The 11,605-nt window shown below is 40.7% G+C and overlaps 1 protein-coding gene across 1 annotated transcript in view; it reads right to left on the bottom strand.

The window, feature by feature from the left end:
- The window catches only part of NIBAN3 (niban apoptosis regulator 3), a 34,059-nt gene that overhangs the window by 13,778 nt on the left and 8,676 nt on the right, over positions 1-11,605 (bottom strand). The window contains exons 6-9 of the mRNA XM_044684885.1: positions 7,848-7,912; positions 5,891-6,049; positions 5,571-5,687; positions 4,141-4,248 (exon numbers count right to left, since the gene is read on the bottom strand). Of these exons, the coding sequence (XP_044540820.1) occupies positions 4,141-4,248; positions 5,571-5,687; positions 5,891-6,049; positions 7,848-7,912 (449 nt within the window). The remainder of the gene's footprint in view (positions 1-4,140; positions 4,249-5,570; positions 5,688-5,890; positions 6,050-7,847; positions 7,913-11,605) is intronic.

The following is an 11,605-nucleotide window of genomic DNA, read 5'->3' on the forward strand; positions in this document are numbered from 1 at the left end:
TCTCTCTCTCTCTCTCTCTCTCTCTCTCTCTCTCTCTCTCTCTCTGTCTCTCCAAATCTCATTGATTCAATTCTCATCTCCATGTTATGAATTGATCTGACCATTCTGGATGACACTTTTGGAACTATGCTCAAAGGGCTTTAAAAGACTATTTGCCGTCTGATCCAGCCATACCACTGCTGGGTTTATACCCCAAAGAGATCATAAGGAAAAAGAAATGTACAAAAATATTTATGGCCACACTCTTTGTGGTGGCAAAAAACTGGAAAACAAGGGTATGCCCTTCAATTGGAGAATGGCTGAACAAATTGTGATATCTGATGGTGATGGAGTGCTATTGTGCTCAAAGGAATAACAAACTGGAGGAATTCATGTGAACTGGAATGACCTCCAGGAATTGATGCAGAGTGAAAGGAGCAGAACCAGGAGAACATTGTATGCAGAGACTGATACACTGTGGTAAAAAGAATGTAATGGACTCTGAATACTAGTAGCAATGCAATGATCCAGGACAATTCTGAGGGAACTTGTGAAAAAGAACGCTACCCACATTCAGAGGAAGAACTCTGGGAGCAGAAACACAGAAGAAAAACAACTGTCTGAACACATAGGTTGTTGCAGATATGATTTGGGATGTAGACTCTAAACAACCATCCCAGTGCAACTATCAACAATATGGAAATAGGTCTTGATCAATGACACATGTAAAAACCAGTAGAAATGCACGTTGGTTACAGGGGGGTGGGGGTGGGAGGGGTGGAGGGGAGAGTAAGAACATGAGTCATGTAACCATTGAAAATTTTTCTAAAAATAAAATTAAAAAAAATTTTTTTTAATTCTCATCTCCGTGCAATTCCCAGATCTGTATATCCAGGCTTAGTCTCTCTCCTGAATTTCCACCATGGTTAGAACTAGCTATCAGCATCTCAAATTCTGCATCCTAAAACAGAACTCATTACTTTTTTCCTCAAATCTACCCCTCTTCCCACTGTCCCTAATGCTGTTGAGGGAACCATTATCCTTCTAGGCAAACAGATGCAGAACCTTGGGATCACTGTCAATCTCCACTCCCAAGACCACCACCTTAGTTCAATCACTCATCACCTCTTGCCCAAACTATTGCAGTAGCCCTCCTAATTGGTTTTATAGATTCCAATTTCTCCTCCATCCAACCATTCCTCCACACAGCAGCCAAAATATTTTCCTTGAGAGTGGGTCTAACCAAATGTTAGTCTCCAGCCCACTAAAGTCCTCTGTTGTTATTCCATTGTTTCAGTTGTACCTGAGTGTCTGTGATCTTATTTGGGATTTTCTTAGCAAAGATACCAGAGTGATTTGCCATTTTCACGGCTCTGGGGTCAGATTTGAACTCATGAAGATGTCTTCCTGATTCCAAGCCCAGAGCTCTAGCCACACACCTGCCCTAATCCTTTTTGAAACAGTGAATTCTATGATAGCAAGAATTGGGTTTTATCTAAATTTTGATTTCCCTAGGACTTGACACCAGGCTTTACACACAGTAGGCATTTAATAAATGTCTAGGGGGCAGCTGGGTGGCTTAGTGGATTGAGAGCCAGGCCTAGAGATAGGAGGTCCTAGGTTCAAATCTGGCCTCTGACACTTCCTAGCTGTGTGACCCTGGACAGGTCATTTAACCCCCCATTGCCTAGCCCTTACCACTCTTCTGCCTTGGAGCCAATACACAATATTGATTCCAAGATGGAAGGTAAGGGTTTTAAAATAAATAAATAAGCAAACAAGCAAACAAATAAATAAATCTCTGTTTGTCATCAGATCCCATTATGGAAACATTAATACTTACTTTATATTCCTACTGAAAATATCAAGAAATAAATACATATCCAATCTAAAATCTTTCCAGACTTTCTAATGTCTAAGACCAGATTTGAATTTAGGAAGATGAGCCTTCCTGGCTCCTTCTGTCCACTGTGTCAGGGACTCCCTAATACTAATAAAAACAAATACAAATGCCTTTGGCTTTAAAGCTTTTCATATGATGGTCCACACTGAATATTCACATAGCTGGTTGCCCAGAAGACCCTTGTTCCCATTGTCCATCCCCATCTCTTAGACTCTCTACCTTCAAGTTTCAGTGAAGGGGAAGAATTCTTAGAGCATCAGATACAGGAAAGGAGCAAACAGAGAGGAAGAGATGGAGGAGAAAAGGATCTCATCAGGGACTGCATCCAAACAAGAAAAATGTCCATTCCTGCCTTTAGGATGTTTTCTAGCTCCAACCACAGGCCTACCTTAATGTATGCCATTTCAAGAGACAATAGAGTAGAGGAGAATAGAGGAGAGTTCAGTAATAGTATATTCTACTATAGTCTAGGGCCATGAAGTATGGTATTCCGCAGCACAGTAACAGCATATTAGAGCAGAGTACTATGCCACGCAGTACAGGACAGTAGAGTGATACTATATTATACTACAGTACAGAGCCATGGAGTATAGAAGAGGAGAGGAGAGTACAGAGTCGCAAAGTGCAGTAAGGTACAATAGAGTATAGCCTAGTATATTGTAGGCCAGTATAGTCAAATATGGTGTAGCATAGTATATTGTAGTCTAGTATAGTAAAATATAGTATAGCATAGTATATTATAATATAATATAATTTAGCATAGTATAGTAAAGTATGGTAAAATATAGTATAGTGTAGTATATTATAGTATGAGATAGTATAACATAATGTAGTATAGTATATAAAAGTCCTGTATTGTAAAATATAGTATAGCTTAGTATATTATAGTATAATATAATTTAACATAGTATATTAAAATATAGTAAAATATAGTGTAAACATAGTATAGTAAAATATAGTGTAAACATAGTATATTAAAATATAATAAAATATAGTGTAGCGTAGTGTGTAATTAGAACTTTCTCCCCAGAACTCTCTTTCCCAGCTTCCCATTTTTCTTCTGTTATGTGCTAACATAGGGAGGATATATTCTGATGTAACCCCACCCCTTGCACTCTGCTCCCAGGAAGGTGATTGTGGAAGTTGGATGAGAGCCAGGCAGGAGAATTTTACCTATGTATTTTTACTCTGGGGTTTTTTACTTTTGTTCTTTTATTTCTTCTACTTCAAATGATTACTAATAAATCTTATAAAATATGATACTTGGAATTATTGATATTAATTTAAATCTTACAGCAGTATATTATAGTCCAGTATAGTAAAATATGGCGTAGTGTAGTATATTATAGTATAATATAGTGTAGCCTAGTATATTATAGTCCAGTATAGTAAAATATAGTGTAGCATATGTGAGAATGAAATTTGAGAGATGCCATCTTTAAGTATATATATGTATTTTCTATGGACACGTGGAAATTATCAAACTACATTTCCCGTGGTCCAATGGGTTTCCGTTTCCTGTTCTTTGGGCGTGAGGACACCTACGTCTCCACGCAGAGAACAGTTTAAATCTCCCGGGGTGAGGAGGAACGCTCTCTTTTTTTAGCAGGAAGTCGCTCTCTTGGCCAGCAGACTCAGGAAGAGACGGGAGGTAACAATAATGGCGCGGGCGGCAGTTTTGAATTCTTACAAGCACGTGGTCTAATGACTTTATCTATCAGCATGGCTTTAATTAAAATACTAATTTTTATATTTATCTCAGCCTTTATTATTTTTTATTTTAATACATATTATATTGCAGTATAGTATATTATAATATAGTACAGCATGGTAAAATACAGTGTAGCCTAGTAAATTAAAGTATAGTATAGTAAAATATAGTGTGGTATAGTACAGTACAATGTAGTAGAGTACAGGATAGTGTAGTGTAGTGTAGTGTTGTATAGGGTAATTTAAAGTAGTATAGTACAGTGTGAAAAGTCTTCCTGGAGTCAGAAGACCTAAATTTCAGTCCTGACACTTGCTAGATGTAGAATATTTACTAGCAAGTTTCTGCTTTTCTCTGTGCCTCAGTACTCTGTTTTTTAAAATCGGGATGACTGCTTCAGTCATTGTCCAGTCTCTTTTCAGGGGCTAATGCCCATATTTAAGGCAGTGAATGGCAGCACCAAGGCTTGAAGTTCTCTTGAGGGAACAAAGACTTTGGAGAGATGTGGCTCAAGTATGGGGGAAGACTATCCCTCGGGCTTTACACTCACCAATTTACAGCCCACCTCCAGCCTTCTCAGCAGGTAGGGGAGGAAAATCTGGACAAGCCATTCTTGAACAAAATGCTTCTGAGCAAATCTGCTGTCAGACTCAAATTTCTGGAAGAAGAGTCAGGCAATAAGCATTTGTGGATGGTTGCTCAATCAAGAACCCAACACATACTACATACGAGGCACTGGAGATTCTGAAGACAAAAGGGAAAATAATTCCCAGACCTGAAGAAGCTTACAATCTTGCTGTTCTTCAGTCATATCTGATTCTTCACGACCCCATTTGGAGTTTTCTTGGCAAAGATACTGGAGTCGTTTGCCATTTCTTTTTCCAATTCATTTTATAGATGAGGAAACTGAGGCAAAAAGGGTTAAACAACTTGCCAAGGGTTATATCACTAGCCAGTATCCGAATCCAAATTTGAACTCAGATCTTCCTGAGTCCAGGCTTAGACCTCTATCCATTGCACCACCATAGTCGAGCCAGAGGAAACAAATACAAAATCCTCTGTTTTGTGTTCAAAGCCCTTCATCATCTCCCTCCTCACCCTTTCCCCCATCTTTTCTACTCTTCTCTCTCCCATATACTCTTCAGTCTAGAGACACTGGCCTCCTTGATGCCCCCCCAAACAAGACAGTCCATCTCCCAGTTCTGGCGTTTTCTCTGACTGTTCCCCATCTTTAGGAGGCTTTCCCTCCTCATCTCTACCTCCCCGATTCCCTCAAGTCTCATTTAAAATCTCACCTTCTACAAGGAGTTGATTTCCCTGACTGTGAGTGCCTTCCCTCTGCTGATTATCTCCAATTTATCCCACGTATAAGTGGAAATTTGTACCTTTGAACTAACTACATTCCCCAAAATTCCCTTAGTATTTCCTAGAATTCCTCTCCTCTCTCCACCACCATTGGAAGGTCACATTTATATATAGTTCAGTAACTCTTCCCTCTCTCTTCTTTTTTCCCTGTGTGTAGTGCTGAGGAAGGTGGCTTTTTGCTCTAGCTTTTATGTTAGTTATTATTAAAAAATCTTATTAAATATAATACTTAGAATATTGGATATTAATTTTGAAACACACCCATTTATAGCTCATTTGTACCTAGATGTTTACAGGTTGTCCCCGTTATTAATCCATGAGCTCTCTTGGGCAGGGGCCGTCTGGTCTTTCTTTGTATCCTCAGAGCTTAGCACAGTGCCTGGCACAGAGTAGGGACTCAATGAATGTTGATTGACTGATATGTGTATATATGTATATTGGGATATTCAGAACAGATATAAAGGGATTTAGGAAGGAAGGAAGCAGCACCTGGGGAGCTCCAGAAAGACCTCCTCTAGAAGGTGGACATGAACTGAGCCTGGAGAGGAAGCAGAGGGGGTAAGAGGTGGTGGTCAGGAGGGAAGGCAGCCAGTGCCTGGGATGGGGTGGTCTTACTTTCAACACTCGACCCTTGACCTTCTCCAACAGGCAGACCACTTGTCTCCGGCGAGTGGCTGAGGACGTGTGTTTCTCTGAAAGCTGTTGGAAGGTGTACACAGCATTTTCCATCAGCTAAGAATGGAAATGGCAGAGAAAAGCACTCAATATGGAAAAGATGTGTGGATTTGAGTCCTCTAGTTCCCTTTTTCCAGCCTCCAGGTCCATCCATGGATGGGGAAAGTCTCCAGGAGGACCCGCTTCGGGCTTCCTTCTCGCCCACTCCCAGACCAGAGCAGAGGGACACTCTGGCTTTCTTCACTCCCCCTTCATGGTACCTGTTGCATGAGATCTTGAGCGCTGAAGACAAGGTTTCTAGTGCCATGAAACCCAAATCTTTCCTTCAAACCCTGAAGACTGTTCCAGTAGAGCTCTGCTTTCTGGTAGCATGGCTGCATCAGCCCTAAGTCCCAGGGCATGTCTCCCAGTGAGCAAACCTGTGAAAGTGGAGCACATGGGGAAGAAGTCTTAGCCTTTCCCAGTGAGCCCATGCTAGTGACTTGTTTAAAAAGAGAACAGTGGGAAAGCTCCATCAGCCTTCCCTTTGGGAAGAGTCATCCCCTAGGATTGGGGAGAGCTGCTTTTAGAGTTCATAGAGAGGATAGGAAGGATCCCGTGGCCTCAGATGTGACAAAGAAGTTGGTTTTTGAGGGAAAACCTTGAGAAAATATCCTGACCATGCAAACAAGTTCAAAAAGGCATAAAAGAGGAAGCTATCTAAAGAGAACTGCATGGGGTACTTTTCAACCACTTTGGATTTACAAAAACAACACATAAAGACAAGGTAAGCAAAGGCAGTTAGCTGGGGGAAAATATCATGGCATAGTCCTATAAGAACAGTGTTAGGCAGGCAGTGAATTGAGAACCAGGCCTAGAGATGGGAGGCCCTAGGTTCAAATCTAGCCTCAGACACTTCCCAGCTGTGTGACCCTGGGCAAGTCACTTGACCCCCATTGCCTAGCCCTTACCACTCCTCTGTCTTGGAACCAATACACAGTATTGACTTTAAAACGGAAGGTAAGGATTTAAAAAAACAAACAAACAGTGTTGGGAACAATCCAGGACCAGGTGAGGAAGGCTGGTGACAAAGGCTGATGACTAATGCTAGCTAACAACAAGGAAAATAGCTTTTTTTTAGAGGAAGAGCAAAGGAAAAGAAATATGGCTCAGATAATTGGCATGGTGATGGTGGATGACAAAAGAAGACAGAACTTAAGAGCACTTATTTCTGCTTGTCCACCATAGAGAATGAGTCTCAGAGTAGGAAATATGGAACAAAAATGGGTGACCAACATCTCCCAGTGAATTCAAACGGCCAAGATGAATTATATTCCCATATACTGTATTATATCCTGCTAAAGCTATTGGCTCACCGGGAGCCATATTTCAATTCCCAACAAAATTCTAGAGCATGACAAATGTTGGAGGGGATATGGAAAAAAAGGGGCACTAATGCACTGTTGGTGGAGCTATAAACTGATCCAACCATTTTGGAGAGCAATTTGGATTTCTACCCAGAGAGTTATAAAACTGTGTATACCCTTAGACCCAGCTAAACCATTGAACAGACTGATTTTCTTTTTAAACACAGAGCTATATGAGAGAGTGATCAGTAAAATGAGTAGCACCAGGAGAACATTATATACAGTCATGGAACTGATGCTGGAAGAATACACTGAATTTTAGCTCCAGAAAGTAAACAGAAAGATAAAACGTGAAAGGCTTAATTTATACGAACATATTGGCCTCCCTGATGATTTCCTTTGAGATTCAGGGAGGGTAAGAAGGGGCTGGGATACTCATGGACAGGATTCATTAAGTAGATATGAAGAAAAGTAAATTAAATACATAGGAGATCATTGATTTCATTTGCGTACTCTCTTCTTTTCCTTTATATATGGAAGTGCTTGTACTGTTTGGTTTTGTAAACATTCGGAATAAAACATTTTTGGAAAAAATATTCTAGAATATATCATTAAAGGGAAGTCTTGTGAGCAAATGAGGCAGTAAGTCAATAAGCCAGAAATTGTGCCAAATGTTTTCTAATTAATATCTCATTCAATCCTCGCCCTTTAGGGTAGGTGCTATTATTATACTCGCTTGACAGATGAGGAAACTGAAGCACAGGTCAGGGTCACATAGCTAGCAAGTGTTGGTGGACTGCAAGTTCAATGAGTCCTATTGTAAAGTAGTTAGATAACAACTCAAGGCAATCAGCCTTTATTAAACACTTACTATGTTCCTCTGTGAGGAAGGACTAAGGACACAAAGATAGTCCCTGCCCTTAAGAAGCTTACATTCTAATGAGTAAAGACAATTTATGGATGGGAACTGACAGGCGAGAAGGGGAGAGGGAATGTCCTAAACTACAAAGGAAAATAAAGGCACAGCAGCCAGAGCAGAAATGGATCATTCCAAAGTATTCTGCCCTTTTCAGAACATATTCAGAATTCTAGGAAGACCAATGAGAAGCTGGAGCTCCTCCTCTTGGGGCAGCCAATCCATTCCACTGGCTGAAGGAGCTAAGAGTTTTTAGTCCAGAGAAGACAAGACTTGGAGGGGGGCATTTTATGTGTCTCCAAGAATCTGGGGAGCTGTCAAGTGGAAAATTAGATTCTTCTTCATGTGGAGTGAAATAAGCAGAACTGGGAGAACATTGTACACGGTAACGGCAGTATTGGATGATGATCAACTGTGAAAACTTGGCTACTCTCAGCAATGCACTGATTTGGGATAATCCTGAAAGACTTAGGACAGGGAATGCCATCCACCTCCAGAAAAAGAACTGTTGGAGTCCTCTTTCATATCAGTGTATTTATGGTTTTATTTTGGGGTTTTGGTTCTGTAAGAATGTGCTCTCACAGCAGTGACCCATATGGAAGTGTGTTTTGCATGACAATAAAAATGTGGGGGAAAAAAAAGATTAGACTTGTCCTGGGTGGTTCTGTGGAGAGGAATGGATGGAAGCTTTATCAACAGGCAGCTTTGGGCTTGAGGTCAGGAAAGACTTTCTAACAATCAGAGCGTCCAAAGATGATAAAGGTTGCCTCTAGATTTGCTTCATTCCCAATCACTCAAATGTCATGGAGGCTGTAGGAGATTTTTTTAAACCCTTTCCTTCTGTCTCAGGATCAGTTTTAGGGCTAGGCAATTGGTGTTCAGTGACTTTTCTAGGGTCACACAGCTAGGAAGTATCTGAGGCCACATTTGAACCCATGTCCTCTGGACTCTAGGTCGGAGGCTACAAGGTCCCCAACTTCTCCACCTCCTTTTTTTTTTTTTTTAAAGATTCTTGCTTAAGCGACAAATGTCCTTTGAAATCCCTTCCAGCCCGAGTGCCTAAGATTCTTCACATGGTGGCCCTTGGAGGAAGGTGATTTCTACATGTTTCCTATTATAACTCATTTCCCCTCCGTGCCAAGGAAGTGCCCCAAATGGTTTTCATGGTCAGCACTTTCTGCTTTCTTTTTAGGCACTAGGAAATGTGATCTCCCCCACAGGATGAGCACAAGACCTGTGATGGTGACCTACAGAACAGCTGAAGGAAGTGTGGCACCAGCCAGGATACACAAAGGGAGAACTGGAGAAAGTAACAAGAGCCTGATTCAGGCACAGGAATCTGATGCTGTTGGCTTCCAGCCTCTTTAACTCCTTAGCCATTCAGTGGGATGATTTCTAGTGGAAAGACACGTCAGACACCCTCCCTCCCCCTGCATGAGGCTGTCTGGAAAAGGGGGCTCACAGGAAAAGGGGGGAGAGAGGGAGGGAGGGAATGAGCAATTATTAAGCATCTGCTAAGTGCCAAGGCTCTCCACTAAGCCCTTTAGAAATCTCTCAACAACAACCCTTTGAGGTAGGTGCTTTTTATTTTCCCTAGTTTACAACTGAGGACACTGAGGCAGATAGCAGTTAAGTGATTGACCCAGGGTCACATAGCTAGAAAGAATCTGAGGCCACATTTGAACTTGGGTCTTCCTGTCTTCAAGCCTAGCACCGATATTCATGAAGTTAAATTGACTGATAAAGTTAAATGCTATGAATGTCTACATAGTTAAATATAGAATAGAAATAATAAATAAATAATAAAATATAAATATAGTTAAATGTCTATATAGTTCTCAAGAGGAGAAATCCAAGGTCTGTTTAATTGCAGGGGAAAAAAATGTTCCAAATCACAAATCATTAGAAAAACATGAATTAAAGCAATTCTAAGGTTAGGCTTCAGACCTATCAAATTGGTAAAACTGGCAGAAGAAGTATCAGAGGAGCTTTAAGAAAATAGGCATATCCCACACTACTGGTGGAGCCATTCTGGAAAGCAATGTGGACCTTTTCCCCCAAAGACACCAAACTTTTTCCATCCTTTGGCCCATTGATGTCACTCCTAGCCTATATCCCAGAGGTCGGCAACCTTTTTGGCTGTGAGAGCCATAAACGCCACATTTTTTAAAATGTAATTTCGTGAGAGCCGTACAGTGCTCACAGTGTGCGTTCCTGTAACAGCGCCTGAAAAAAATTGACTTTATTTTTTTATGGCTCCTGCAGAAAGAGCCAGATATGGCTCGAGAGCCATACATTGCCAACCCCTGCTATATCCCAAAGATTTCAAAGAATCATTTGGGGAATGGATGAACAAGTCACAACGTATGAATGGGCTGGATTATTATTGTGTTGGTTTGTTTTTTTCTTTTATATCCTTAACTTCTGTCTTAGTCTCCATTCTAAGATAGAAGAACGGCAAGATCTAGGCAATTGGGGGTTCAATCACTTGCCCAGGGTCACCCAGCCAGAAAGTATCTAAGACCAGATTTGAAATCAGGTCCTCCCAACTCAAAGCCTAGCACTCCATCCACTGTGCTGTCTAGCTGCCCCTAATACAATTATGCTGTGAAGGGTTAAATTTATGGTTGGACTAAATATAAGAGAATGTGGTCGCCAATTTAAAAATAATTAATACACCTCAAGTCAAAATGAAGGGTGAAAAGGAGGCAGCTGGATGGCTCAGGGAGATTGAGAGCCAGACCAGAGACAGGAGGTCCTGGGTTTAAATCTGGTCCTCAGACACTTCCAAGCTGTGTGACCCTGGGTGAGTCACCTAATCCTCCCTGCCTGGCCCTTACTGCTCGTCTGCCTTGGAACCCGTGCTAAGACAGAAGATAAGGGTTAAAAAAAAGACTTATATGGACTGATGTGGAGTGGAGTGAGAGGAGTCAGGAGAATAATTCATATAATAATAACAATATTGTAAAGACATATAACTTTGAAAGAATTAGAAACTTTCATCGACACAATGACCAACCACAACTCCAGAGAACTCATGATGAAACACACTAGCCACTTCCTGACAGAGAGGAAATGAACTCACAATATAAATAAAGACATATATTTTAGGGTCACGGACAAGTCAGGAATTTGTTTTGCTTCACTATGCAAATTTGTAACAAGGATTTTATTTTTCTCTTTTTCTTATGGTGGGGGGAATACATGTTTTTACTGACTGAAAAGTAAAATTTAGCTTAGAAAATAATTAAAACTAAAGTGATCAAAGAAAGAAGGAAACATACAAAAATAGTTGTAATGCTTCTTTTTACAATGGCAAAGAAATGGAAATAAAATAGTGTCCATCAACTGGGGCGTGGCTAAAAAAATTACAGTATATAAATGAAATATAACAGTACTATGCTATAAGAAATAAACACACAGGGGGCAGCTGGGTGGATCAGTGGACTGAGAGTCAGGACTAGAGATGGGAGGTCCTGGGTTCAAATCTGACCTCAGACACTTTCTAGCTGTGTGACCCTGGGCAGGTCATTTAACCCCCCATTGCCTAGCCTTTACCACTCTTCTGCCTTAGAACCCAAACACAGCAGTGATTCTAAGACAGAAGGTGAGGGTTTAAAAAAAGAAAGAAAGAAAGGAAGAAAGAAAGAAAGAAAGAAAGAAAGAAAGAAAGAAAGAAAGAAAGAAAGAAAGAAAGAAAGAAAGAAAAGTGA

The sequence above is a fragment of the Gracilinanus agilis genome, chromosome 1 (genome assembly GCF_016433145.1).
Source record: "Gracilinanus agilis isolate LMUSP501 chromosome 1, AgileGrace, whole genome shotgun sequence".
Lineage (NCBI taxonomy): Eukaryota > Metazoa > Chordata > Mammalia > Didelphimorphia > Didelphidae > Gracilinanus > Gracilinanus agilis.